Source organism: Pristis pectinata, chromosome 17, assembly GCF_009764475.1.
Source record: "Pristis pectinata isolate sPriPec2 chromosome 17, sPriPec2.1.pri, whole genome shotgun sequence".
In the NCBI taxonomy this organism is placed as follows: Eukaryota; Metazoa; Chordata; class Chondrichthyes; order Rhinopristiformes; family Pristidae; genus Pristis; species Pristis pectinata.
This window is the reverse complement of record NC_067421.1, coordinates 33,962,463-33,987,114: the sequence shown is the minus strand read 5'-3', so window position 1 is coordinate 33,987,114 and position 24,652 is coordinate 33,962,463. Positions and strand designations below refer to the sequence as shown.

The following is a 24,652-nucleotide window of genomic DNA, read 5'->3' as shown; positions in this document are numbered from 1 at the left end:
GGGAAATGTAGGCATTTATCCTCTATTCAGTTTGCCAAAAAGGTCAATATAATGAGAACCAAACTAGACTGAGAGGGTGATTTTTGACACATCGCCAATTAACCCTCAAGGCTCCTCAAAATGAATAATGATATATCCTTGTTATTTGTCAGGATTCATTTAGCAACTTGAGGCAAGCATGCACAATAAAAGCTGTATTGGAATTAGTGTGACAGATCAAAGAGTTAAATCATGCTTTTATCTGACTATGCTTTTATCCAGTCTAATAGGTATTACTAATTTTACAGTATGGTCAGAGAATTGATTAATGGAAAAGACAACAGAATAGAATACTTAGTTGGTTACAATTTTTTTTAAAGAAGTTTGGTATGATGATGGATTGTAGACAAATTGTCAGATATGGGTTTACAGTTTGCAAACCTGGTAGCTAATGCATGGTGACTTTTTTTAAAAAAGGAAATTGGTCAGAAAGAGAGCCGCCTTTATTTTTACAATATATCTTAGGCTTGGTGAGTTTATTGTTATTGGAAGTTAATTTATTGTCAGGAGCAGTGTTGCAATATTCATAATTGGTAGGTCAGGTTTTAAAATCTTGCTTGAAATACAGATATATAATTTTGCAGGATAGGGATAGAGGTAACATGCAAGTACATTTTGACAACAAACCTTAGACCCATGCCCTTTAGTATTTGACATTTCCACCCTGAGAAAAAGACTCGGTCTACCCGATCTATGCCCCTCGTAACCCTCAGGCATGCTAGTTTAGCGATTAGTGCAATGCTATTACAGCGCCAGCGACTCAGGTTCAATTCTGGCCGCTGTCTGTAAAGAGTTTGTACGTTCTCCCCGTGTCTGCGTGGGTTTCCTCCAGGTGCTCCAGTTTCCTCCCACATTCCAAAGACATACGGGTTAGGAAGTTGTGGGCATGCTATGTTGGCACCAGAAGCGTGGCGACACTTGCGGGATGCCCCCTGAACATTTTACGCAAAAGACAGTAACCCTTCCCTCCCTCCCTCTCCTACTTCTTGGACAATTTTCCACATTGTCTGGTAGATTTCAGTGTGAACAACTTGACTAGAGATACAGCTAGTTCTGGAGCATAGATCTTCAGTACTACAACTGGGATGTTATCTGATCCCAGAGCCCACACTGTATCCAATGTTCTCAGATTTGATGTTTCATGGAGTGGATTGAATTGACCGGACTGAATTTTGTGATGGTGTTGATCTCAGCTGGATCATCACTTGTCACTCCTGGTTGAACATGGTTATAAATGCTTCAGCCTCTTAACTCGTATGCTGGGATCTCCTATAGCAATGGACGTGGATGTTCTTGGAAATGCCCCTTCCTCTTAATTGTTTAATTGACTACTACCATTCACAACTGCAGGACTTCAGTCTGTTCAGTTGGGTGTAAGATCACTTTGCTCTATTGAATATCCTATTTCAAGAGGACCATCTGGTTTTGCTTGGTGTTGTTCATGACATGCTCTTCTGCAATCCTCATTGAACCAGGGCTGACCCGATGGCTGGATAGCAAAGTTAGAGTGAGGGATATGCCAGGCTATGTAGGAACTGTATGTCAAAGCAAGCATAAGGGCAGTAAGGACTATTCCGACATTTGATTCCTACTGCTAGTATAACCAACAAGCTTCCCCTTGCAAAAATGTTCAACTTCTCCATGTGCCAATGAGTTTTCATTCTGTGCATTTAAAGATACATTTTTATTTGCTCTATTAGTGATTGATTGTTATGCCTAGCCTCACCAAAAATGGTGGTTCACCCACACCCATCCTATCAAACCCTTGGTGTCTTCTGTCAGTTGTTTTTTCCAAGAGAGGTTTGTTTTTTTAAATTTTAAGCTTTAAGCACCTCTTAATTACATTTTTTTAAATAGTAAGTGTCTCACGATCTCAATTAAGCGAACAGAGTGAAAAAATTGGATAATGTCATCCATAAAAGTTCACTGAAATAACTTTCATTTTCGTAGGTTGCTTCATAGATCCTGTTAACCTCAATAGAATGCAAATACATGTGAATCTCTTGCCACCGTGTTGTTTCTCTAGGCAAAATTCTTGTATTTTTTGGGTAAATAATCATAACGCAGATAATTCTTTGAACCCAAGTAATATTTTGTGATAAGTGGTAACTCTGCTTGAATAAACAAAGGTGGAAACAATTCAGATCTTTAGTACCTTTTGTGCAAGTACTTCACCCATTTGCCAGTTTTACAGCTTTTTTTGTCAAAGGATAGAACTGTACTGTTGAAGATTGGACAATCACAGCTTCTTGCAGCACAAAAGGATCTTGTAGTCTCTTGAATTAATGCTAGGCACTCTCTGTGCAATCCAGCTAGTTCCATTCCCCCACCCTCTCTCCACAGCCCTACAAATTCTTTTCCTCCAGCTGCTTATCCCAACTGCCTTTCGAATGCTACAGCTGAATCTATGTCAACCACTACCCCAACAATGCATTGTACTCTAATCACTCATGTTTAAAAAAAAGTTTCTCCACTTGTCACTTTTGGTTCACCTCCAGTCTATATCCCCTGATTCTTGACACTTCCACCAGTGAGAACAGTCTATTTTCATCAAGTTTCATCAAGACTTCCTTGCCTTTTCTTCTATGAGGGTCTTTATTAAAAGCTTTACTAAAGTCCATGTATACCACATCCACTGCCCTACCCCCATCAATCATCTTCATAACCTCCTCAGGAAAACTCAAGCTTTTAAGACATAACCTCCCTTGCACAAAGCCACACTGACTCTCCTTAATAAGTCTTTGCTTTTCCAGATGCTAGTAGATCATATCCCTAATAATCTTTTCCAATAATTTCCCTACCACTGATGTAGGGCTCACCAGCCTATAATTTTCTGTTTTGTCCCTGTTGCCCTTCTTAAACAGAGGAACAACACTGGTTATTCTCCAGTCCTCTGGAACCTCACCTCTAATTAAGAGGATACAAAGATCTCTGTCAAGGACCCAGGAATCGCCTCTCTTGCCTCTCTCAATAACCTGGGATAGATCCCATCAGGCTCTGGGGACTTACCTACCTTAGTGTTCTTCAAGAGCCTCAACACCTCCTCTTTCTCGATATCAACATTTCTTTTATCTCTCTGAACAGCCCACCTCTCCTCTGGCAATCCTTTTCCTGTTTACATATCAATAAAATATTTTTAGATTTTCATTTATGTTTGCTGCTGGTCATTTTTATGCTCTCCCTTTGCTTTTCATATACCTTTATTACTTCCCCTCTAAACTTTCTGTAATCCAGCCTGTTCCTCACTTGTATTAAAGACCTGACATCTTGTTAGGTGAGTACTTTTTTTGTGTACTGTTTACTTCCGTTTTTTTGGGTTACCCAGGGAACTCTGGCTCTGATTTCCATAACCCTCCTTATGGGTATATACTTAGACTAGCTGAAACATCTTCATCTTAAAGCCCCCACTCACTGTTATCCAATTACAGTTATGCTTGCCAAGGTATTCTCATTCCATTAAAACTGTCCCTTCTCCAATTCACTATTTTTACCTTTGATTAGTCTATGGCCTTTTTAACAATTCTAAGCGTATTGCTGTTTTCTAGATGTTCCTTGCTGATGCTTGGTTGACTTGGCCTACCTTATTTCTGGAAGCAAGCAACCAATGCTACCTCTCATTGGGCCAGAAACTGATCAGGAAAAATCTTCTGAAAACATTTCAGAAACTCCTTCCACTCTGTCTCATTGTTACAGCTATCGTGGTCCATATAGTTGAAGTTACCCATCATCACTACTCCCTGGCTTTTTAACATTTCTTTCATTTCCCTGCAGATTTGTTCATCACTGGTTGGTAGTCTATAGAATAGTTCCACTTAATCACAGCTCTATAGTTTCTTAACTTTAATTAGATCCTACCCTTGATCTTTCCAAGGCATTGTGTCTCTCCAGCACTGCAGTATTTTTCTTAATCAGTACTACTGTTACCGCTTCTTCAATTCCCTATCTTTCCTCAACACTTTGTATCTGGTAATATTTAGAACTTGTTTTGCCCTTTTTGAGCCATGTCATTATTATTACCAGAATATAATAATCCCACATGATTAACAGCACCCGCAGCAGACAAACTCTATTTAATGCAATTTTGCATATATGCACATGCACTCTAAATCTATTTTAAAACTGCTTGCACCTTCTCTGCACCATTACACGTTGTTCTGGTGCTGTATACATCTCCCAACATTTTTTAGCCTTTTCACTTGTACCTTCCTGTGCCCAGTCCCCTGACAAAACCTGCCCCATAGCACATGAACCTCCCCGTGAACACATTAGGCTCAGCTTCTGTTGAGGTGCAATCCATCCAGCTTGTACATGCTCCCCGGTCCCAAAACCCCAGGAATTTAAATCTACCCCCACTATCCCCACCACCACATCTTTGGTCATAGATTTATCCATGCTGTCCTCCAATTTCTATATTCACTGATGCATGGCACGTAAAGTAATCTGGAGATAATCGTGTATGAGCTTCTACTTCTTAATTGCATTCCTAAATCCTTAAAAGCTGCTTTCAGGAACTCATCCCTCTTCATACCAATATCATCTGTCCCAATATGGACCATCACCTCTGGCAGGGCACTCTCCCCACCCAAAATTTCCTTCAGCCACTCGGTGCTATCCTTAACCCTGAAGCCAGGGATCAGGATAGCATGATTCCATCTTAGAATCAAGTCAGTGAGCACAGAAGCACCTACCTGCTGCCCAAGCTATAAAATCGCCTATAACTATTGCTCTCTTGACTTCTCTCCTCTCTCCCTGTTCAGCTGAGTCACCTGTGGTGCCATGACCTTGACGACATTTGCCTCGGAGGAACCCATCCCTTGAGTATCCCTCAGATATTTCCCAAATTACCTCCCTGTTCATCTTTGTCTATCTGGCAGTAGCCCATACCCTGATTGTCTCCTGAAACATCTGTCTCATAAAACAGCTTCATAGATGAACCATAATGAGGTCAGCTGTTGCTCATATTCTAAAATCCATAACTCAAGTTTCTCTAGTCAATGATGCTCTCTGGACTATTGCTTGCACCAGGACACTGGAAGCATCCCAAAGTTCCATCAGCGCACAGGACATAGATTACATGGGTCAAAGATGCCCTGCCATGTCTCTGTTAAATTAAGTCAAACCAGGAGATAAAGAATATACTTAAAATAATATTTCTATTAAATTACTTTTTTTATTTACCCTGGAGGAACTTTTTAAATTCTCAAACTCTTTACTTAAGCCAAATGTTTGTTTAAACTGCAGCCAACTTTAAATCATTCTGTAGCATACATTGTTTGGTAGTGTTCTGTTGCTGAGATAAAGTTATGTTTTAAATGTTATTTTAAGGAGAAAATTAGTGGAATATTTTTTTGGCTGCAAATAATTCTGTGATTGTTGCCTGAGCTTGAATTAGGGCCTACTCTTGCATGGTCTTGGGGTTTAATTTCCTAGTGGTTTTAAACATCTAGTTTGCTTTAGAAGTGTGTATGTTGAAAATGTATTCACTTTTCACAGTTAATGGCCCTTTTGAATACTTGGAATGAACCCAAAATGAGAGAGTAATGAATGCAACAAATGTGTTTTTACAGCATTTTACCATAAAGCAGATATCCAAATGGCAGTTATTTGGGATTTTCCATTTATTTTATTTTGCCAGCATACTCGCTTGACAGAATAGTTATTGTAGCACCACTTTAATTTTATTTTTGAGCTGCATTTTGTTCATGTGTAAAATTGCATCAAACTGACATTTCTTTGTTTCGTTGAGACTCTTGTTGATTTATTGTTTGAGTTAAGAACATGTTCTCATTGTGGCACAGTCTAGAAGCAATGTTAAGCATCCGTGAAATTGCCCTGATATTCTGTCTCCAACAGGGTTACAGAAAACCTTCACACTTGAATCGGATAACATTACCATTCTCCATATCATATTTAATGCAAACTTTAACCCCCTCTAGTGTTATTTTTAACCATACTCTCCTGTGACCACAAATCATTTGTTGTTGAAAGGGTAACAAACTACATTCTCTTAGATCTCTAGCAGTAGTACTTTATTACTAATTTATTCCTGGGAATGTAGATCCAGATTGGTTAACTGATCACTCATCTCCCCTCCCCAGTCCCCCTACCAGCCAATCCTTTGATATAAGGCCTAAGGCAAACTAGTATATGACTACGTGTGCACCAGACGCCTACAGTATCTAGCTTTGGTGGCCATTATTCATTCCAAGTCCAGCCATGAATTCATATAATGTGCATTACGTTAATTATTATACATTTATCCGTGCATCCTCAACAAGGGCATACCTAGCAGTTATTTTTACATCTTGTAAGGTAAGGGTACTGTTAGATAGGTTGTGCATTGTTCAGGCAGGGTGAAATTAATTTTTATGAAAATCTTTATTTTTACATGGTTTCTTACTGTGTAACATTCCTTACCTTGAGGAGAAGGATTTTTTGTGGTAACACAAACTTTAATGGAGGTTCTACATGAGCAGATGAGTAAATTCTCCTAACAAAATATTCCTTTTACTCTTCTTCCATGAGACACTCTAGACTTCACACTGGGTCCATTCATAACTCCATTGGATGCTGCTTGTTGGAGCTGTTCATCATTGTCATAGCTTGCTTTCTTTTTCAGGCCTAGAGCAATTATTCTATGGTTGAGCTGATAATAATAACCACTCCTGTTTTCATGCAACATTGTTTGTGATCCAAAGTTTTGAAATCTGTTGTTTTCTCATCATGCGTGCTGGTTTAGCAGGTAACGAGTAAGCAGATTCAAGGAAGTACAGCATATGCTATGATTAAATAAAAACACTTTAAGAATCTATTTAATCACATACACTGCTGCACTTTAGGAAAGCAGGACATCACCAACTCGAAATGAGCATCACTTGCAACAGCTACATCACATGAATGAATGTTTTTTTTTACCATTTTATTAACACATGCCCAAAAGAAGTTTTATTGCACACATCCATCAGATGGCAATGAGCTTTATTATGTACTCATTCTTTTTTGCTCTTCAGAAATCCAATTGACTTCATCTGATTCCTCATCAGTACTTTTTAGCTAAAGGCCAACACAATGGACAATACATATCTCTAGTACTGATGTGGTTTGCATGTGAAAAATGTCTGCAAAGTACCTCCCACTGTTCTAAAGCTAGAAATCTGTCACTTCTGCAATGATGAAATCCTTGGTGACAGAATAACATCTGGTGGAAGTCATAACATGAAAGGGCATCCATGTATCCAAGAGGTAAATGGGGCCTCTATAGGATCAAGGGGCTCCAAAATGCGATGTTTGTTGATATAAAGGCAAAGCTAGATATTCCTCCGCAAGGACCCTTAGTAATCCGACAGTTAATTTCGTCCTATCTGTAGTAGTCTAGGGCACACAAAGATTGTCTAGCCAGGTCTGTCTCATTAATGGAACCTGTAAATATGATGTCATAGGAGCTAGGGCTTTTCACGTTTGGTGACATCAGCCTCCAAATCAATAGCCCAAGGAGCAAGCTAGATTGGAGCAGAAAGGTGCTTTGTGGTGGTGAGTTTTAACTAGTTAAATTCACTAGTATCCTTGTGGAAACAGGAATCCTTGAGCCTTCTGATGGGTGAATTTAAGTTCTCTGCTTCTATATGACTTTATCCTCATATATCTGTGTTGACTTCTGAATTACTTTGCACAGTATTGAACAGCATGGATTCTTGCATGTGGGAGATTTTTAAAAAAATTATGTTTGCAAAAATAGGGAGGAAGAAATGCAAGCTTCTAGTGTATTTATCCTAAAAAGAAACTATATACGATAACCCAGAACTGATTTAGATGTTGAATCAAACAATTTTTTTAATCATATTGGTTTTAATCTCAGTTTGATTGTCTTCATAAACAGCTATCTAACTGCATCATTGACATCCAATGGATTAAAAAGAATCTTTAAATCCTATATTGTAAAAACCCATAGCAACAATCAACAGCAACATAAATTGGTGTGTATTTTGTGAGAAAATTACAAAAACAAACCACTAGAAACCATCTATGGTTACTTTGGGAAATAAGATGAAAACTTTTTTCCATTTGATTTTACTTTTGAAAATTTCTTAGCTCTGAAATGATTTAATTGTGTCTTCTTAAATGCAATTGTTGTTATCATGTTAATTTTTGTTTAGTTTTGTGTGTGGTGGGAAATGCATTTTCCAGAAGCAATGTATATTTTTAACAGGACATGGGTAGGATAAAATGAAGTTTAGAGCATGGAGGTTAGGAGGCTGACTCAGAATCCTTACAATTTTTCAAGGCCATACATAATTTAAAAAAAACATTTTCAGCAGCAGATTAACTGATGTTTACATGAATGCAATGCATGTTAGGGGTTGGACATAAGTAGTCTTCATTTTTGTTTTACTAGTTGCATATCCATTTTTAGTTGCTTAAGTACTGCAACTAAGGAAATTCAAAAATAAAAGCGGTAGTGATTAATATAACTCACCAACTCTGGCAGTATACTATCGTTATATGTTATCCATGCTCAGCAATAAAATTCTCACTGCTGATTTGGCTGGAGTGAATTGTAGAGAATACTCCAATAAGGGAAATTAAATACTTCACATCAGTTGAAGTTTTGCATTTCCTTATGCCTCCCACATCCTCTTCATACAACCAGAAGACAAGACAACCCTAAATCTGTCTAACTTTTTTCAATCACACCATGTCTAAATGAATGGTACTATGCAATATAGCACTAAGTAATATAAACCATAAGATTTATATTGCAAACAATAATTGATTCCGATTCTCTGTTGCATATGCTGATTTCAGCAAAAGCAGTACTCCTGGATCATAATATTCCTCACTATCCATTGGATAAAGAAATCAAAATCAGCTAGCCTTCCTGTTCCTGTTCATTTTGAGAAATCCAATGTGTTGATGTCAGGTAACAAAAGCATGGAGAATCATGTGCTCTCCAGAAAATACCCTGCTGGCATAGGATTTCACAGGCAGAATGGTCACATGAGCAAGGTATTCAAAGGGGGTGAGAAAATGATAAGGAAAACAACTTCCATAAAACTCAATATTTTTATATACTAAAGATCATGTGAGATAATTAATCAACTCATTTGGAGCTGATACAGAATGGTGTGAACAAGCTGATTTAAGACAGGAATTAACACAAGAAGTTTCAGTGATTGTATTGTTTCAGTTCTCTCCTATTCTTCTGAGACACTTTCCTAATGAAATCATTATCTCAAATGTTTCTAATAGATGGGTAAAATAATATTTTTAATACTTTTCTCTTGCTTCTTTTGTTAAAGGATTTCTAAATCATAGAAACATGGTATTACTCAGGAAAATATTGTTGGCTTTGAAATAACGTCAAAGGTGTTGTAAATCTCATTTTGAAGGTAACTCTTGACCAATGTCCATTATGGCAAATGTTTTCATTGTCCACATGAATTACTAGTTCTGTAATCTTTAAAGAAAATCTTTGTATCGTGAATTGTTGTGAATATTAATTCAAGAAAACAACCAATATCGACAAATCTTTTCTAATGTGTTGGAAGTATAATGCATGATAATATTCTGGGCTTTCTAAACAACAGGAATCAAACTCCCTTAAAATGTTACTTGGTAATTAGTCTGTTCCATCATCCTGATTACATCAAGATTATATATTTTGCCTTTTGTTGCCAGTTCTTGGCAGATGCTTCCAGGTTTCTCTTTGTACCATTCCTAGGCCAGCATCAGGGTAATACAAGTATATTTATCTTTCTTTGAACATTCCATTAATAAAGGATACATTACTGGCAGCATACTATTATACCTTTTTAAACTTGGTTTTCTTTACCTTTTTGAAATCCCATTTATGTCAATAGGTGTGCCAGAGGGAGTCATCAGCAGAATACACAAATGTTATTTTTCTTTTTTTTTCTAATTTCTGTATTTTACTTTATTTCAGGTGAGACAGTCAGATCCACACATTCTCCACGGTATCCTAGTCCAGCTGAACTTGATGCTTATGCCCAGAAGGTGGCTAACAATCCACTAACAATCAAGATCTTTCCTACAAATATCAGGGTTCCTCAGCATAAGCACCTTAATAGGACTGTAAATGGCTATGACACAACGGGGCAACGCTACAGTCCATATCCTGTACATTCTGGAGGATATCAAGGTCTTTTAGCTATTGTGAAGGTACATAGCAAAAGTGTGGTGAAAAGTACAGATGGCAAGAGGACGCGAATGTCCCCAGCACAAGTTGGAAATAGCAACATTGGAGCCTACCCAGTGCCAAGCACTTTAGCGCAGAGTCAATCCTGTACTGGGCAATTAAGTTACCACAGTAGCCAGAAACCTTTGGAGGGACCTGTTCCACCTAATGTGACTGTTGCCACATCTGTTATTCCATTGGGAGGACGAAGCCTGGCTCTGCAGCAGTCAAATCTCCCCTCCATTCAAAGTATTATCTATCAGATCAACCAGCAATGCCAGGCTCAGGCATCACAACAGGTTTCAGCTGCTGTTTGCCAGGGTGCTATAATTACCAATCCAAGCCCAGCCACGGCCAGCCGCAACACAGTGAATGGTTTTACCAGCATGGTTAATGGAAGCGTGGTATATGCTGGAACAGTTGTACCTGAATGTCGTGGAGGTGCAGAGTTGACAACTGCTTCGAGTTTAGCCTCCACAACAGGACCTAAAGCTGGGACCTACCCAGATGGAATGGATTATTTACTATGGCAACAGAAACAACAGATCCGTATGTATTCAGGCAGTGGGGGGGGGGGAGTAATAAGTAAATCGCCAGAGGTTTGTGGTGTCCCAAGACCATATACCTTGGCACCTACTGTTGAAAAAATTCCTTCGTCTCCTTTGAACTGTGTGGGCATGCACTGTAATTTTTCAACAGGGCAGTATTTAGCAGCCCCATGGAATAGTGTGTTGGTGACACCAGACAGCGACTGTTATAACCCACAGGACCTCACGAATGGGCACCGTGACCTTGTTGTTCAGCCTTCGGATGGACTCACCAGTGTCTCCAGTAGAACGCTATGTAATACCTCTATTCTCAGTAGTAGTCTGCAGTCACTGGAGTATCTGATTAATGATATTCACCCACCCTGCATTAAAGAGCAAATGTTGGGTAAAGGATACGAGACTGTTTCAGTACCTCGATTGTTGGACCACCAAAATGCTCACATTCGACTACCGGTTTACAGATAGAAAGAGAACTGTTGTTCGGAAAGATAGTATGATGGTGTTAAATCTGTTAGAGAGATACACAGAAGTCTTCAGCCTCAATACTGTAGTTAAAGGCAAATGAAGTGGCGTGTTTAAAATGCCCCATGTATTACAAGATGCTGGAATGAGTTTGGGTTGACAAAAGCATGGAATTTGCTGGTATTAATAATGAAAGATGGCAATATAAGAAAAAAATACAATAAAATGGGGACTGGGATTTGGCATTGGACATCAGAGGGCAAGGAGCTATTGGAAATGTGCAGAAAGCTTTGCCATATGTGCTGATGGGTCTGCATGCAGAAAAAGTTTAAATTAAAAATCCTATGCTAACTTCTGTGAACATGTGGTCCCGAGATCCTCACCATTGCCGCTTGTCATTGTCATCTTCATCTTTGCCATGATTACAAAAAATGAGCTACTGCCTAAATCAGAGTGGAGAGTCGTTATTGCACTGTGTTGGAATTAAGATTAAAGTGGGGACAGTCCAAAATATTATAAAAGAAAGTATCTTGGAAAACTTGAACCTAATTCTTGTTTGATTTTTAATTTTGTGTTGGCTGCTAAAAAATGTTTTTTTCCTTCTTAAATTTAGGGAAAAGTTAAAGTTCACATGAGGGAATTGCTAGTTTTCATAGATTTTCGTACTGAAATATATGCCCACAATTGTGCTAAAATTGCAAAGCAAGCTGTGAGAAGGTGCAAGGGTTGATGGTATTGATAAATGCACTCAAAAGAATACTGTACATGGTATTGCTTTTCTTTCCATAGGATAAGAAAGCCCATTAGGTGTAAAAATGAGTTGTAAGAGCACATTCCTACAAAAGCTGATTGTCTATATACTGACTGTTTTTAACCTTATAAGTGAAATAAATGCCTGTTCAGCAATGCGGAACACTCAGAGATTGTGTGCTGCTGTGGTGAATAGCAAACACTAATATCTGATAACAGTTCCAAAATAATAGTGGGTCATGCAAGAATGACTGTAAGTAGCAAAGGTGGCAACCAAACCTAATTATTTTTCATTGTCGGCACCATTATAATGCCACTGCATTCCACAGGACAGTGTATCATCTTTCTTCTTCCAGTTCCTCCTTACATTTACTGCTTCTGGACTTTGCCAGCATTTTTCTTCAATTAGCCAATAATCCCTGTGTGATCAGGGTTCATGGAGCTTCACAAGGCCACTGACATTTTTTTTAAAGTATACTCTTCCTTCCTTCCTTCCTTATTTCCTTAGGGCATCAACTGGGCACTCCTCAGCTGCTAACTTATAAAGACAGAGAGGGAAATTGTAAGATTATATTTTGCATTTGAACTATCAGTCATTTGGCATTAATGATCAAATGTTCATTAATAAAAGTTATTTCCAGACTGACAATTTTCAGTTTTATAAATGAACTGCACTTTTCACAATAGGTTTCTGTTTAACCAATACGTGTTTGATTAAATTAGTCAAATTCATTTCCTTCCAGCAGTTAAAATACTGTAATAAGCTGTATCTTAGTCAAAGCTGATCCAATTTATTGTCACAAATACATACATTTTCTGTGTCCACATCTTTGTTGTAGAAACCCTTAGGTCACTTATGCATACATTTTTTCAACTGCATTGCTTAATGCTTGTCAAAATTACTTTGGGCTATGAAGGTTCAGTTTTAATTCACTGTTGACGTTGCAAAATTGAAATTCCTCTAATCTACACTGCCACTGCCCCCCACCCCCACCCCAACGCCTGCCACTACATTCAAAGCGGTACTGACTTTTTTGTCAGCATTTCACGCTGTTATGCTGTATCCTTTTAATCCTGAATATAAATAGCAACCGGCTGCAGATTTATGCTCAAATTTGTTGGTTTCTCATAATAAGCCACTGGGAAGGATGAATCAAAGTGAGATAGTTGTAACTTTTTCTCTTCTTTTCAATCTCTGTGCCTGTCACCTCCCCTCAATTTTGTAGCCCCAAGCCCTTGTGGATTAGATTGCTTGGTTCAGTTGGAGTATTTTTGGGTTCTGTTTAAAGAAAAGTAGAACTGGAAAGAGGTATAATCAGCATCTATAAAACAGCTTAATATTTCTGACAAGCATGTCTGCAGTGAGAGTATTATCCTTTCTTACTACAGATGTACCTGCTATGTATTTCTAGTATTTTTGATAAACAGCTGAAATATTCATCATATTTCATAATTTACATCATACCTATGATCTGTTCTTCATTTATACCAATGGAGATTGGTCTTAAAAGATTTAGTGTGATGATATGATTAACTTAGTCCTTGGTTTCCTTCTGTTATATAATTTTGTGCATTGTCAAAAACACAACTGTTAATCTTGTATCCAATAATCTTTCATTTTTAAAATGTTGGCATTTTGGTAAAAAAAAGTCAGTAAACTTCATAATAACCTATAAATATTCCCAGGCTTAAGCTAGTGCTCTACATTAATATCTTCCTATAAACTAATGAAATCCATCCAAATTAAGAGCACTACAATGTTGAACTCACAGTCTAAGAATCAGGTCTTCAATCGGGATGGGAATTGATTTGTGTACCGAATGACTGAACAATTCATAAAAGAGCAAGTGCAGATTATATTGCCAATGCATTCGGAAAGTACGGAGTTTTGCAGGTTGTGCTTTAAAAGCCAACTGCCATGGTTTTTTTTTAGATACTGTTTATTTTTATCTTATGGCTGCTTTAAATAGCTCTATTCCCTAGTTTAATTTTATTCTCTCTGCACACTATTGTTTACTTAGCCTTCAAATGGGGAAGGGGAGAAAATTAGAAACAGCAAAATATATTTATCTCAAATTGCACAATGGGAGTAATTGTATATATAAAAAAAGAATGTGACACTAGAGATGCTAACGTTTATTCAGCTTGAGAAAAACAACTGAGAGGGAAGGAGGGAAGTGTGAGGTGCATAAAAGCACTTTTTGGCATTGAACCATTTGTTCTTTTGCGTGAGCGGTAATAGTATTCAGATATATTTGACATTTATACCAGTCAAGTATAGACAGTGGTTGGGCTGGTATTAGCAATTCTTTGGTTCCAGGGAGTGAAAATCAAGAACTATTATAACAGATTGATACGCTGTAATAAATAAAGCAGTGTAAAAGTTGTTTTTTTGTCACATTGCATTGGTTCTAGGATGGATGACTGGGTTCATTTCTCATTGCAAAGAGAGTAGATTAAATAGTTAATTATACACAGTCCTTTCACCTCTGGTTGTAGGTCTGATTTCAGCTAAATTATGAGGTCAAAGTCCCCTCATTCTATTAGCTATCAGAGCCCCATTTAAAATCAATTTGAGACATCATCTAATTTCTTATTGGGCCTGGTTCACAGTTCAGAACATTCTGCATTAAGTTAGTTAAACATATAATAGTACAGCATAGGGTTGGGCCCTTCAGCCCATGATGACTGTGCCGACCATGCTAATCTAACTAATCCCATCTACCTGCACAAAGTCCATATTCCTCTATTCCTTGACTGTTGATGTGCCTGTCCACATGCCTCTTAAACATTACTTCTGTATCTGCTTCCACCACTTCACTGGCGGCGAGTTCCAGACACCTACCACATTTAAAAAAAACTTTGCCAGAGAAATCTCCTTTAAACTTTCCCCCTCTTACCTTAAAACTATGCCCTCTAGTATTTGACATTTCCACTCTGGGAAAAAGACTCTGACTAATTACCCTATCTATTCGGTTTTGGAGGAAAACAAGAACAAGAAGTATTCTATTAAGCCTTGGGTTTGGAATAATGAATGAAACTTTATCTGTATCTCTCTAAGCTGGGAGACGATGCTGATGATGAATACGAATATTGAAGAACATTCCCCTTTAATAATCATAACTTCATCTCAATCAAAAACATATGCAAGTTGAGCACTAAAAACTGTTTTTGCATCTTCCAAAATTCTATTATTGGAGTAAATTTCTAAGATAATGTGTCTGCAACCTACAAGACAATGTTTAATTTAGTTAGAAATCATACTAGTTGCAAGACATTTAATTTTCCCTCAGTCATTGTTGACCTGACCTAAAGTTTCAAAGTAAATATGTACTATTTCATAGTCTACTTATTTATTGGTCATATTGCATTTCTCAACATGTTACTTTTTAATTTCTTGAGTTCAACAACAATTAAATATATAGATATTTTCTTACAAGAAATGTTGCCTGGATCAGAATCAAACTAGAATTAGAAGCTCTGGAAATGGAACACATGAAATGTCTTCTTGATTATCAGTGATTTGAGATCAATTGTACATTTGTACAAGTCTGATTTTTTTTTCAGAATGAATACAGGGTTAATAGGTAAAACTCCTCTCTTTTCTTATAGATGGTAATCTGAAAAGTAAGCACAATATCCAAAATAAGTATTTTGTAGCAAAGTACGAAGCATTATAAGCTCATTTACTAAAGTATTTGGACTTGCTTTGTTTTCAAATACCCGCATTCATTATTTTTTCTCTCCTGCTGAAACATTAGTATCTTACTTCCCACAGAGTACTTCCATTGCTGGAGAAAAACTGCCACAGCCTTCATTTATGAACTGAATGCCCTATGGTATCATAATGAGAAATTCTTCATAAGTGTTATCTCCAGAATTAGATTATTATTTTCACCATTCCACAAACAAAAACCTTGGAATTAGAATCTGGACCATCTATAATTTCTCAAATGCTTTGGTATCAATAGTCTTCCACAGGCTAAAGGATGGATTGGGAAGAAGAACAAAACCTCCGAATACTACATGACATTTATAACCTGTGCAATTCTGCTGTGTATCCATATGGTTATCCCATTCTATAATGCAAAAAAAGAGGCTCAGTGATATTGAGAGAGATTTCTAATACTGCCATAATAATCCTAGTGATGGATGTTAGACTGTTCTAACCATATTGATTATAATTTACGTAAATGAAGAATCTATTAAAACAACCACGACCTCTGTTGGATATATTGTGGCAGTCAATTCCACTTAAAAGCATTTTTTAAAGATGGTTTTTAATTATCCTACATGAGACCCCCTCTGGTGTCCTTAAGCACTTTCCATGCCTATTACTATATAGGTCATTGATGGCACCTTGCCTCTTTGTTGTGACACTGAAATTGAGCATCAGTAATAAAACAAAACTGGCCTGTAATGATAATGAACTGTAAAACTCCACATATATCCCATAGATGTGGAAACAAATCCCATTTTCAATAGGATTGTCAGCAACTGACTCCTCCCTTGAAATTGTGTTGGGGAAGTGCTCTAAATTATCTGAAATACAGGTTTAGAAAAATTCCTTTTTTTTTGTAAAGGTCTATTTAGATAGAACTGCACTATGTAGCTACCAGTTACCTCAGCACATTGGATTGAGTGTACAGATACATGCAAACTCCAATTATCAAAAAAGAAAATAAAGTAAAATTGTTTTCTTGTGATGGGTTGGTACTGTTACTGAAGGGAGACATAGCAAAGTGGCCTCTGAGTGGATTTCATGCAGAGAGAAAGACTATATTCAGCTTTACCTGATAATCACTGCAGAGTTCACTGATACAAATAGAATTCTGGAGTTAATACAGGTGACCCTATCAACTTTGGAGCAAGCATATTCTTAGCCAAACAATAAGCTCTGTGCATTAGGGTAATGGTATTAAATTCAAAATAGGATTTTGCTAAGAGCACATAGTCATTCTGCTTTTCTGCCTCAGCTGTTGAGTCACTGCAACATATGGCAAGTCATTAGAAAGATTCAACAATTGAAAAGTCTGCCTTCCAAAACAAACATTTTTATCTTGGATACTGAAAAGAGGCAAGAGAATAAAATCTATAGAATGGAATTTGTGTTAGGTGCACCTCAGTTTAAAGCCTTTCTGAAAAAGGTTTTGTAGATTGGAGAAGTGGCAAAGAAATAAGTACCCACATTTACTCTTTAGTCATTGAACTACTATTCAATTATTTATTAGATTTGCTTCACAATAAGCATTCTTTGTTCGTATAGTTTCATCAATATTTTCAATGGTGTCTAGCCAGAATTTATCCTTCCTAATTAACAGGAGGGTGAGGAAGAATCTTCTCCACAACCAACTTACAAGACCAAAGTAGACAAATGAAGCATTCTCTGCACTTCAGAGCAAATGTATTTGATTCTTGTCCATGTTTAGCAAGAATTTTTTTTCCCTTTCTTCATTAGATATCAAATTAGAATGATTGTGCAAAAGGCACACATTTTTGGTCTTTCTGGTGGGAAATCATCAAAACTAGATAAAATTTTACAAAGATAACATTCTTTACTGAGTTCTTATAGTAGAATAAGCCTTTTATTAGCATCTGCCAAATACTTTGTTAATGGTTGTTAAGGAATATGTTTTACACAATGGATTAAATGATAAGGAAAAGATACAGTAGAAGTCACCCATATTTTATTGCCATTTTTACCGTAATGTGGACAGAGTTACATGAAGTGAAATTTAAAACTAAAAATTGAATTTAATAGATTCCTTTTTGAATGCAATTAACAGTACAGATGGACAGAAGTATTGAAATAGATGCTATTCTCCTACATTTATTTTCAGGCTAAATCCAACATTAAGTTGTTAATATAATAGGCATGAATTATTTTGCTTCCCCCTCACTCCCAAGAGAGAGGATGTGAAATCCATCCCTTTTATGTTATCAGCTGCAGTTTAATACCAAATTCATTGCAGTCTAAATGAAATGTGGTCAATCTTCTTCCAGTGCAAGTCAAATTCAATGCAGGCAAGCAAACCAACTTCAGTGAGTAGACTGCATGGGCATTGGTAAAGTGAACAGCTTTTCTTAGGTTTTTGTTTGATCAGAAATTTATTGTGTGCCAAGTGTAATACAGTTGGTACAAAATGAGCAGCACTTACTGCCAATTTGCTCATTCAGAGTAATCAATTTTAAATCATTCTCAATAATTTCAATACATTAATAATTTGACTAATTCACAAAATAGAAGTCAAATTGTACAGATTATTTCTCAAAACCATCAAGTATTGTGTAACAAAGAAAAGTTGGATGCAATTTTACCTTCACAGGTACTTCCATTTCTACTGAAATCATCTTTCCCTTTGGAATGGTTATTTCCAATTTTTATTTGATAGCTTTAACAAAGATTGCTCTGAAATACAGTTACACTCTGATTTTCCTGTCATTTAAGGTTCCCAGATTGCTTTAACAGAAAGAGATAATCAGACTGCTTGTATAAGCTGTTGCCAACAGTTTTTGAAATGATTTGTTTTGGAAATGATTTGTATCCATTTGAGCATCACCCACAGTCGAGCATCACCCACAGTCGAGCATCACCCACAGTCGAGCATCACCCACAGTCAAGCATCACCCACAGTCCCTAAAGCTACTTTCCACATTGCTTTAGAAGGAGAGGGGATTTGAATTGATTGACAGCAGCATTTTTGTTTTTAATCCCCTATTTGGCAAGATGTTTTGCTCCTGGCTATTTCAATAGGACGACCATATCCCTACAGTTAAAAGATGGGAAGTATTGCTAATACCTAATGAAATCAAACCACTTGTTTTGCCCAACAACATACCTTTTAGACCATCTACTAATATAATCAAAAAGTCCCAAGAAACCTCACTGGGGCCTTCTGACAAAATTTAACACCAAACCACTTAAGGAGCCATAGGACAGCTGACCAAAACTTAAATCAAAAGGAAGCTTTAAGCCACATCTTAGAACCAAAGTGGTTTAGGAAGAAAATTACAGATCTTAAAACCTAAAGTGATGGTGGAGTCATACTAATTGGGTAAAGAAATCATTGAATTTGATTTCCAATTAAGACTGCATTTATAATGATTTGTGAACTAATTAAGTTCTGCTTTCTGGGGCTAGCTAATTTACTTATGCTGGAACAAGTGCCAGAAAAATGTCTTTAAAGTTGATGGCAACAAGGACTTTGTGAACTCATAAATTATGTTATTCTTGCCCTGTACTTCAAAATATAGCTGGATATAACATTACTGAAAAAGGATAAAGTCCAATTATGATACTTGCTATGGGATGAAGAGCTTGCAATATGTCACACATCTAATGTAAGTACAAATAAAAAGTAAAATGTTGGAGCTGTCAGGGTAAATGACCCAGGTGTTCAAACTTAACCCTTGAAAATAAAGTACTTCTTGAGTAACTGGTGGGTGCAAGGATAGCTGGTTATTGAAGCCAGAATATTTCTATGCTGATTTTGACTGTCTAGTCAAATAATTAATGTATTGTTGACTTGATCTTTTTATCTGATGTTTCAGCATGAGCAGGAAAGACTGGTGTCCAGAGAGTTTAAAAGGGCTGCACCATCTCACTAAAACAGCAATTTTCAATGATCAGGCATGGCAAAAACTAGCTATATGAAGTTTATGTCAAATCAGATTCTTACAGGTTGTATTGGGTGGGTGATGCTAAGTGTGAAAGAAGACATTTCAGTTACATTCAGTTGAAAATCTAATAATTGTAGTACCAAATATAATTTCCACTAAGTGGAAATTATGTACATATCTAATAATGTAATATGTTATATCTGTATAATATATTACTACTTGCAAAAAATGTCACGTTATCACCCAGTGTGAATGTTCTTGGCCATCAATGACACAGTACTTTCTGTCAAGCTATTTGTGTTGCAACCTATCACTATTACAATAAGGAACACCCAAAAGCAAAAGAAATAGCGTGTCACATTTACAGTAAATATTTTCTGTACTTAAGATATTATAAGGTAATCATTTTCTGCCTTGTAGTCATCCCCAGACATCCATCATCTAATGTAGTGGTAAGTGCTTCTGCAGCTATGTCTTAAAACATTTTTTGGAAGAAATAGCAATTGTTTTCATTTTTAAGTACAGTGCAATAAGATTTTTAAATACAAAAATATGAAACATTTCTTCATTGATATAATCTAGCAAAATAAACAATACATTATTAACTACATTTTCTATTTTAGTGTCATAAAATAGGCATCAGGGAAGGGGGCTAAACCTTCATATTTGTGAATGGTTACCTCACATTGTGATATTTGTGGGTTCAAATTCCAATGATTTGCTTGCTTTATTTTAATCTTGGTCCAATGGAGCATAACCCCTTAGATAGTTTTGTAAACTGTACTTTTTCATTCTGTGGCGGATTATTTTCCATTCCAGCTTGTAATTTTGCTTTTTGAAAATTCTAGCCAGTTTAAACTGAAGTTTTGATTCTGAAAAATTTGGACCCAGCCATCTAATCAATTGGGACAAATTAGGAACTTAAAAGTAGCTTTCAGGTTAATTTGCAATCACAAGTTAGAGTAAACTTTTTGTTAACATTTTCTGATCTATACAGATAATAAAGTTGTATGCAACATTAAGTAATAGAAACTTCATTATTTCTCGGAGAGTTATTGAGTGCTACTGCCCAGCTGTGGGGATGAATAGAGAAACACATTCCGTCTAGCCCTAGTTTTATATGTGAAGCAAACGGGGAGAGAAAGAAGTTCGCAATTACCATCTAAGGTGCACCTTGCTTTTAAAAGCCTGCAGTATTTCCATATTTGTGTTTTAAATATTTTGTAAATGTTTCCTCAGGAAAATAAGGTGTAATATTGTGTATGTATGAATGAAGAAAGCTGGTTTATTTGAAGAAATGTAACTAAATGCTGTAACTTCTCTGGCCTTGGAACTAACTACTCTGAATGTGCCTATGATTCCCTCATCCTACACATATGCTTTCTGTCGCTCCTAGATTAAACAGGGCACAGCCCTGTGTTGCTATTCAGACAACCCTGATGAATTTTGTGTTTATTTTTTGTCGATCTCAGGACTGAAACTTCTTTATTTTATGTAGATGTTTTATTTATTCTGTTTCTTTATTTTATTATTGGTTAACATGAAATGAATAAAGCAAATAACATCAAATAATGGCTCTTGACTTTATTCTACAATGTGTAAAAGAATATTACTTGGTCATGTTTAAGTATTTGGTGGGGTGTGGGCAGTTGCCAGAGCTCATGGTATTAATTATTGTAAACAATGAAAACTTTGGAATCAAATCAGTTTGATTTGCTGTACAGACTTTTTGGATAACTGAAAATAAATCTGTAAAACTGATGTTTAGATTTAAGCACTTGAACATATTTATTATCAAAGACAAATTCCATAGCCTTGTCACTTTGCAGGCAGAGGTAGGCTGAGTTGGCCTCCATAAATATAGATACATTTTCTGCCTCAATTTAAAACTTAAGTTGGAGACAGTCTGACATTGCCATAAGTCTTTGTGGTTGGCTTTCAAGATATGGCTCTTGTTTGGCTGTCAAACATTTGGAATGTGCTAATTAAGCCAGAAGTCTTTGGGAGGTGTGAAAATTCCCTCCTGTGGTCACTGAACCTGGAAATTTAACTTAGTTACACACTTTCACTCTCAAAGGGCTCGTGTATTTCAAAAGCATATGGGCACTTAAGCACCTGGTGTGTGAGCAGACATTTAAGCTAAAACATGGAAAGCAGGGAGGTTTGTGGGGAATAAAAGCAGAAGTGCTGAGTGTATCTTGGTCAATAGAGAGGCTCTTCCGGTAATTTAAAAATATTAGGCCAATTAGTTTTCATTTTATAAATGTGCTGTTTTGCATTTGTAAATATGTTTAATTCTGTACTTGTGCACAGTTTGAATGCAACGTGTTTGATAATATCGTCTTCCAAAATGGCTTTGAGAAAATGAAGTGCCCCAGGCACTAGAAGTGATTGTGTGGACCACTGAAGGACACTGGGTTCACAAAACAACTGGGCAACAGCTTCTGGTTCATGAGGGTTTTGAGATCTGTTTTCATATGTAGGAAGAGTACTGCATTAAGAAATATTTTTTCATTTTTGGGGATCTGAGCACTGCTGGCAAGGCCAGCATTTATTGTCCCCAGTTGTCCTTGAGAGATGTTGGTGAGCTCTCCTCTTGAACCTCCACAGTCCTTCTGGAGAAGGTAGTCCCCAGGGTTGTTGGGGAATGACTTCCGGGGTTTAGATACACTGACGATTATGGGGCACCAATATGCTACAGTCAAAGGCAAGTAGAAGTAAAGTCAGAATCAGGTCAGTCAAGATCTTATTGAATGATGGAGCAGGGTCAAGGAGTTGAAAGATCTAATGCAACTCCTATTTCTTATGACCTTGTAACTTGTTGGCACACCCAAGTCATTCTCAAGCCAATTCACGCTCACCTACAATGTGAAAGCCCAGAACAAGATCAAAAGCAGGAGAATGAAAAAGGGGGGAAAAATAAAGATGGAAAAAGAAAGAAATAAGAATGGAAATAGCATTGGAAAAGACGGTTTCAAATTTACTAGATTGGCTACAGGTTTTATGTTTCATTGGAAACATTGATTCTGGTTAAACTCATTTTATTGGTATTGGTTTATTATTGTCACTTGTACCGAGGTACAGTGAAAAACTTGTCTTGCATACTGATTGTACAGGTCAATTCATTACACAGTGCAGTTACATTGGGTTAGTACAGAGTGCATTGATGTAGTACAGGTAAAAACAATAACAGTACAGAGTGAAGTGTCACAGCTACAGAGAAAGTGCAGTGCAATAAGGTGCAAGATCACAACAAGGTAGATCGTGAGGTCATAATCCATCTCATCGTATAAGGGAACTGTTCAATAGTCTTATCACAGTGGAGTAGAAGCTGTCTTTAAGCCTGATGGTACATGCCCTCACGCTCCTGTATCTTTTACCTGATGGAAGAGGAGAGAAGAGAGAATGACCCAGGTGGGTGGGGTCTTTGATTATGCTGGCTGCTTCGCCAAGGCAGTGAGAGGTAAAGACAGAGTCCAAGGAGGCGAGGCTGGTTTCCATGACGTGCTGGACTGAGTCCACAACTCTCTGCAGTTTCTTGCAGTCCTGGGCAGAGCAGTTGCCATACCAAGCCATGATGCATCTGGATAGGATGCTTTCTCTGGTGCATCGATAAATGTTGGTGAATGTCAAAGGGGACATACCGAATTTCTTTATCCTCCTGAGGAAGTAGAGGCACTGGTGAGCCTTCTTGGCTGTGGCATCTATGTGATTTGACCAGGACAGGCTGTTGGTGATGTTCACTCCCAGGAGCTTGAAGCTCTCAACCCTCTCGACCTCAGCACCATTGATGTAGACAGGTGCATGTACACCGCCCCCTTTCCTGAAGTCAATGACCAGCTATAAGATTATACCAATTATAAGATGTGTGTGTTGCATGAGCAAGTTTGAAGTTACTGCGAATTTAAAGCATGTAGAAATTAGTTTTTATTTCAAAATTTTACTGGGTGTGACTACTCTTGTCTCTTTTCTAGAAGTATGGTGGTCATGCTGCCAGAATATTTACATAACGCAAATTGCTACTACTGTTGGAAATCTACAGTAAAAGCTTGAAATAACAGATCAGGCAGCATCCATGGAGTGGGAAACAAAGCTGACATTTCAGGCCAAGGACTTCCCTTCATTATTTTTACCTGATTACCATCAGTTTCCAAAATTATTTGAAGTAAAACTAACAAAGAAATTTATTATTTAGATAATGTACGTTTTGTGAAGGAAACTGATGGTGGTAGTGTTGGGGGAGGCAGGGGGTGGTGGGACCCAAAATGATATCAATTACATACTTATATGCAATTTTTCTGCACTGTAATCATCAAAAAGCATAATAATTTGAGAGACCATCTCACCCCAACCCTCTTTGCACTAAAAAAAGTTGATTTTAAGCAATTCGTAACATCTATGTTTTGCTGATGAGAGCTGTAATCTGCTTTTATCAATGCCTTCAAGTCTATACAGAGGCATAGGAACATGCAGGCAAAATGCCTTTGGCCTTTTAAGAAAGAAAAAATTATTGAAGCTAGAAAACTAATTAACTGTCCCATAGAATGTCAATGAAGTGGCAGAAGTGGGAGAAATTGCAGATGGATTAAGGGTGATGTGAATACTGCAACTGAACACATCATATGCATAAACTTCAATCTATTTTGCTGGTTCAGAAGAGATTTAAAGTTTTGCTCAGAATTCTACCTACAGCATTTACCTTAGGATATCTTCCTGATCCTGATAAACAATTCGAGAGATACTGGAGAAGCTCATTCCAGCAGTTATAAGATATACAGAGGAAGAATAAAAGTGTATTTTGATCATTAAAATAGATGTCATTTCTTTGTGAACTGCTCTATTCTTTGACCTTTGGGATAACCTGTGATCATTTGAAAAAGTTAAAATCCTACCATACAGTCCTATTAGCATGGGCTCTTATTGCAGCCTCCCTGCTGATTCCACTTATTAGATGTCAAGTGTTTTCAATTAACTTGGCTTTAACCTCTGGAAAATCCTTAAATCTCTTTGTCTTGCCACATGATGCAATAGGTTTTTAAAA

At 37.1% G+C, this 24,652-nt stretch overlaps 1 protein-coding gene across 1 annotated transcript in view; it reads left to right on the top strand.

The window, feature by feature from the left end:
* Window positions 1-21,139, top strand: part of fam222aa (family with sequence similarity 222 member Aa) — a 155,317-nt gene extending 134,178 nt beyond the window's left edge. The window contains exon 3 of the mRNA XM_052032344.1: window positions 9,980-21,139. Within this exon, the coding sequence (XP_051888304.1) occupies window positions 9,980-11,244 (1,265 nt within the window). The 3' untranslated portion in view covers window positions 11,245-21,139. The remainder of the gene's footprint in view (window positions 1-9,979) is intronic.
* Window positions 21,140-24,652: the final 3,513 nt, after the last annotated feature.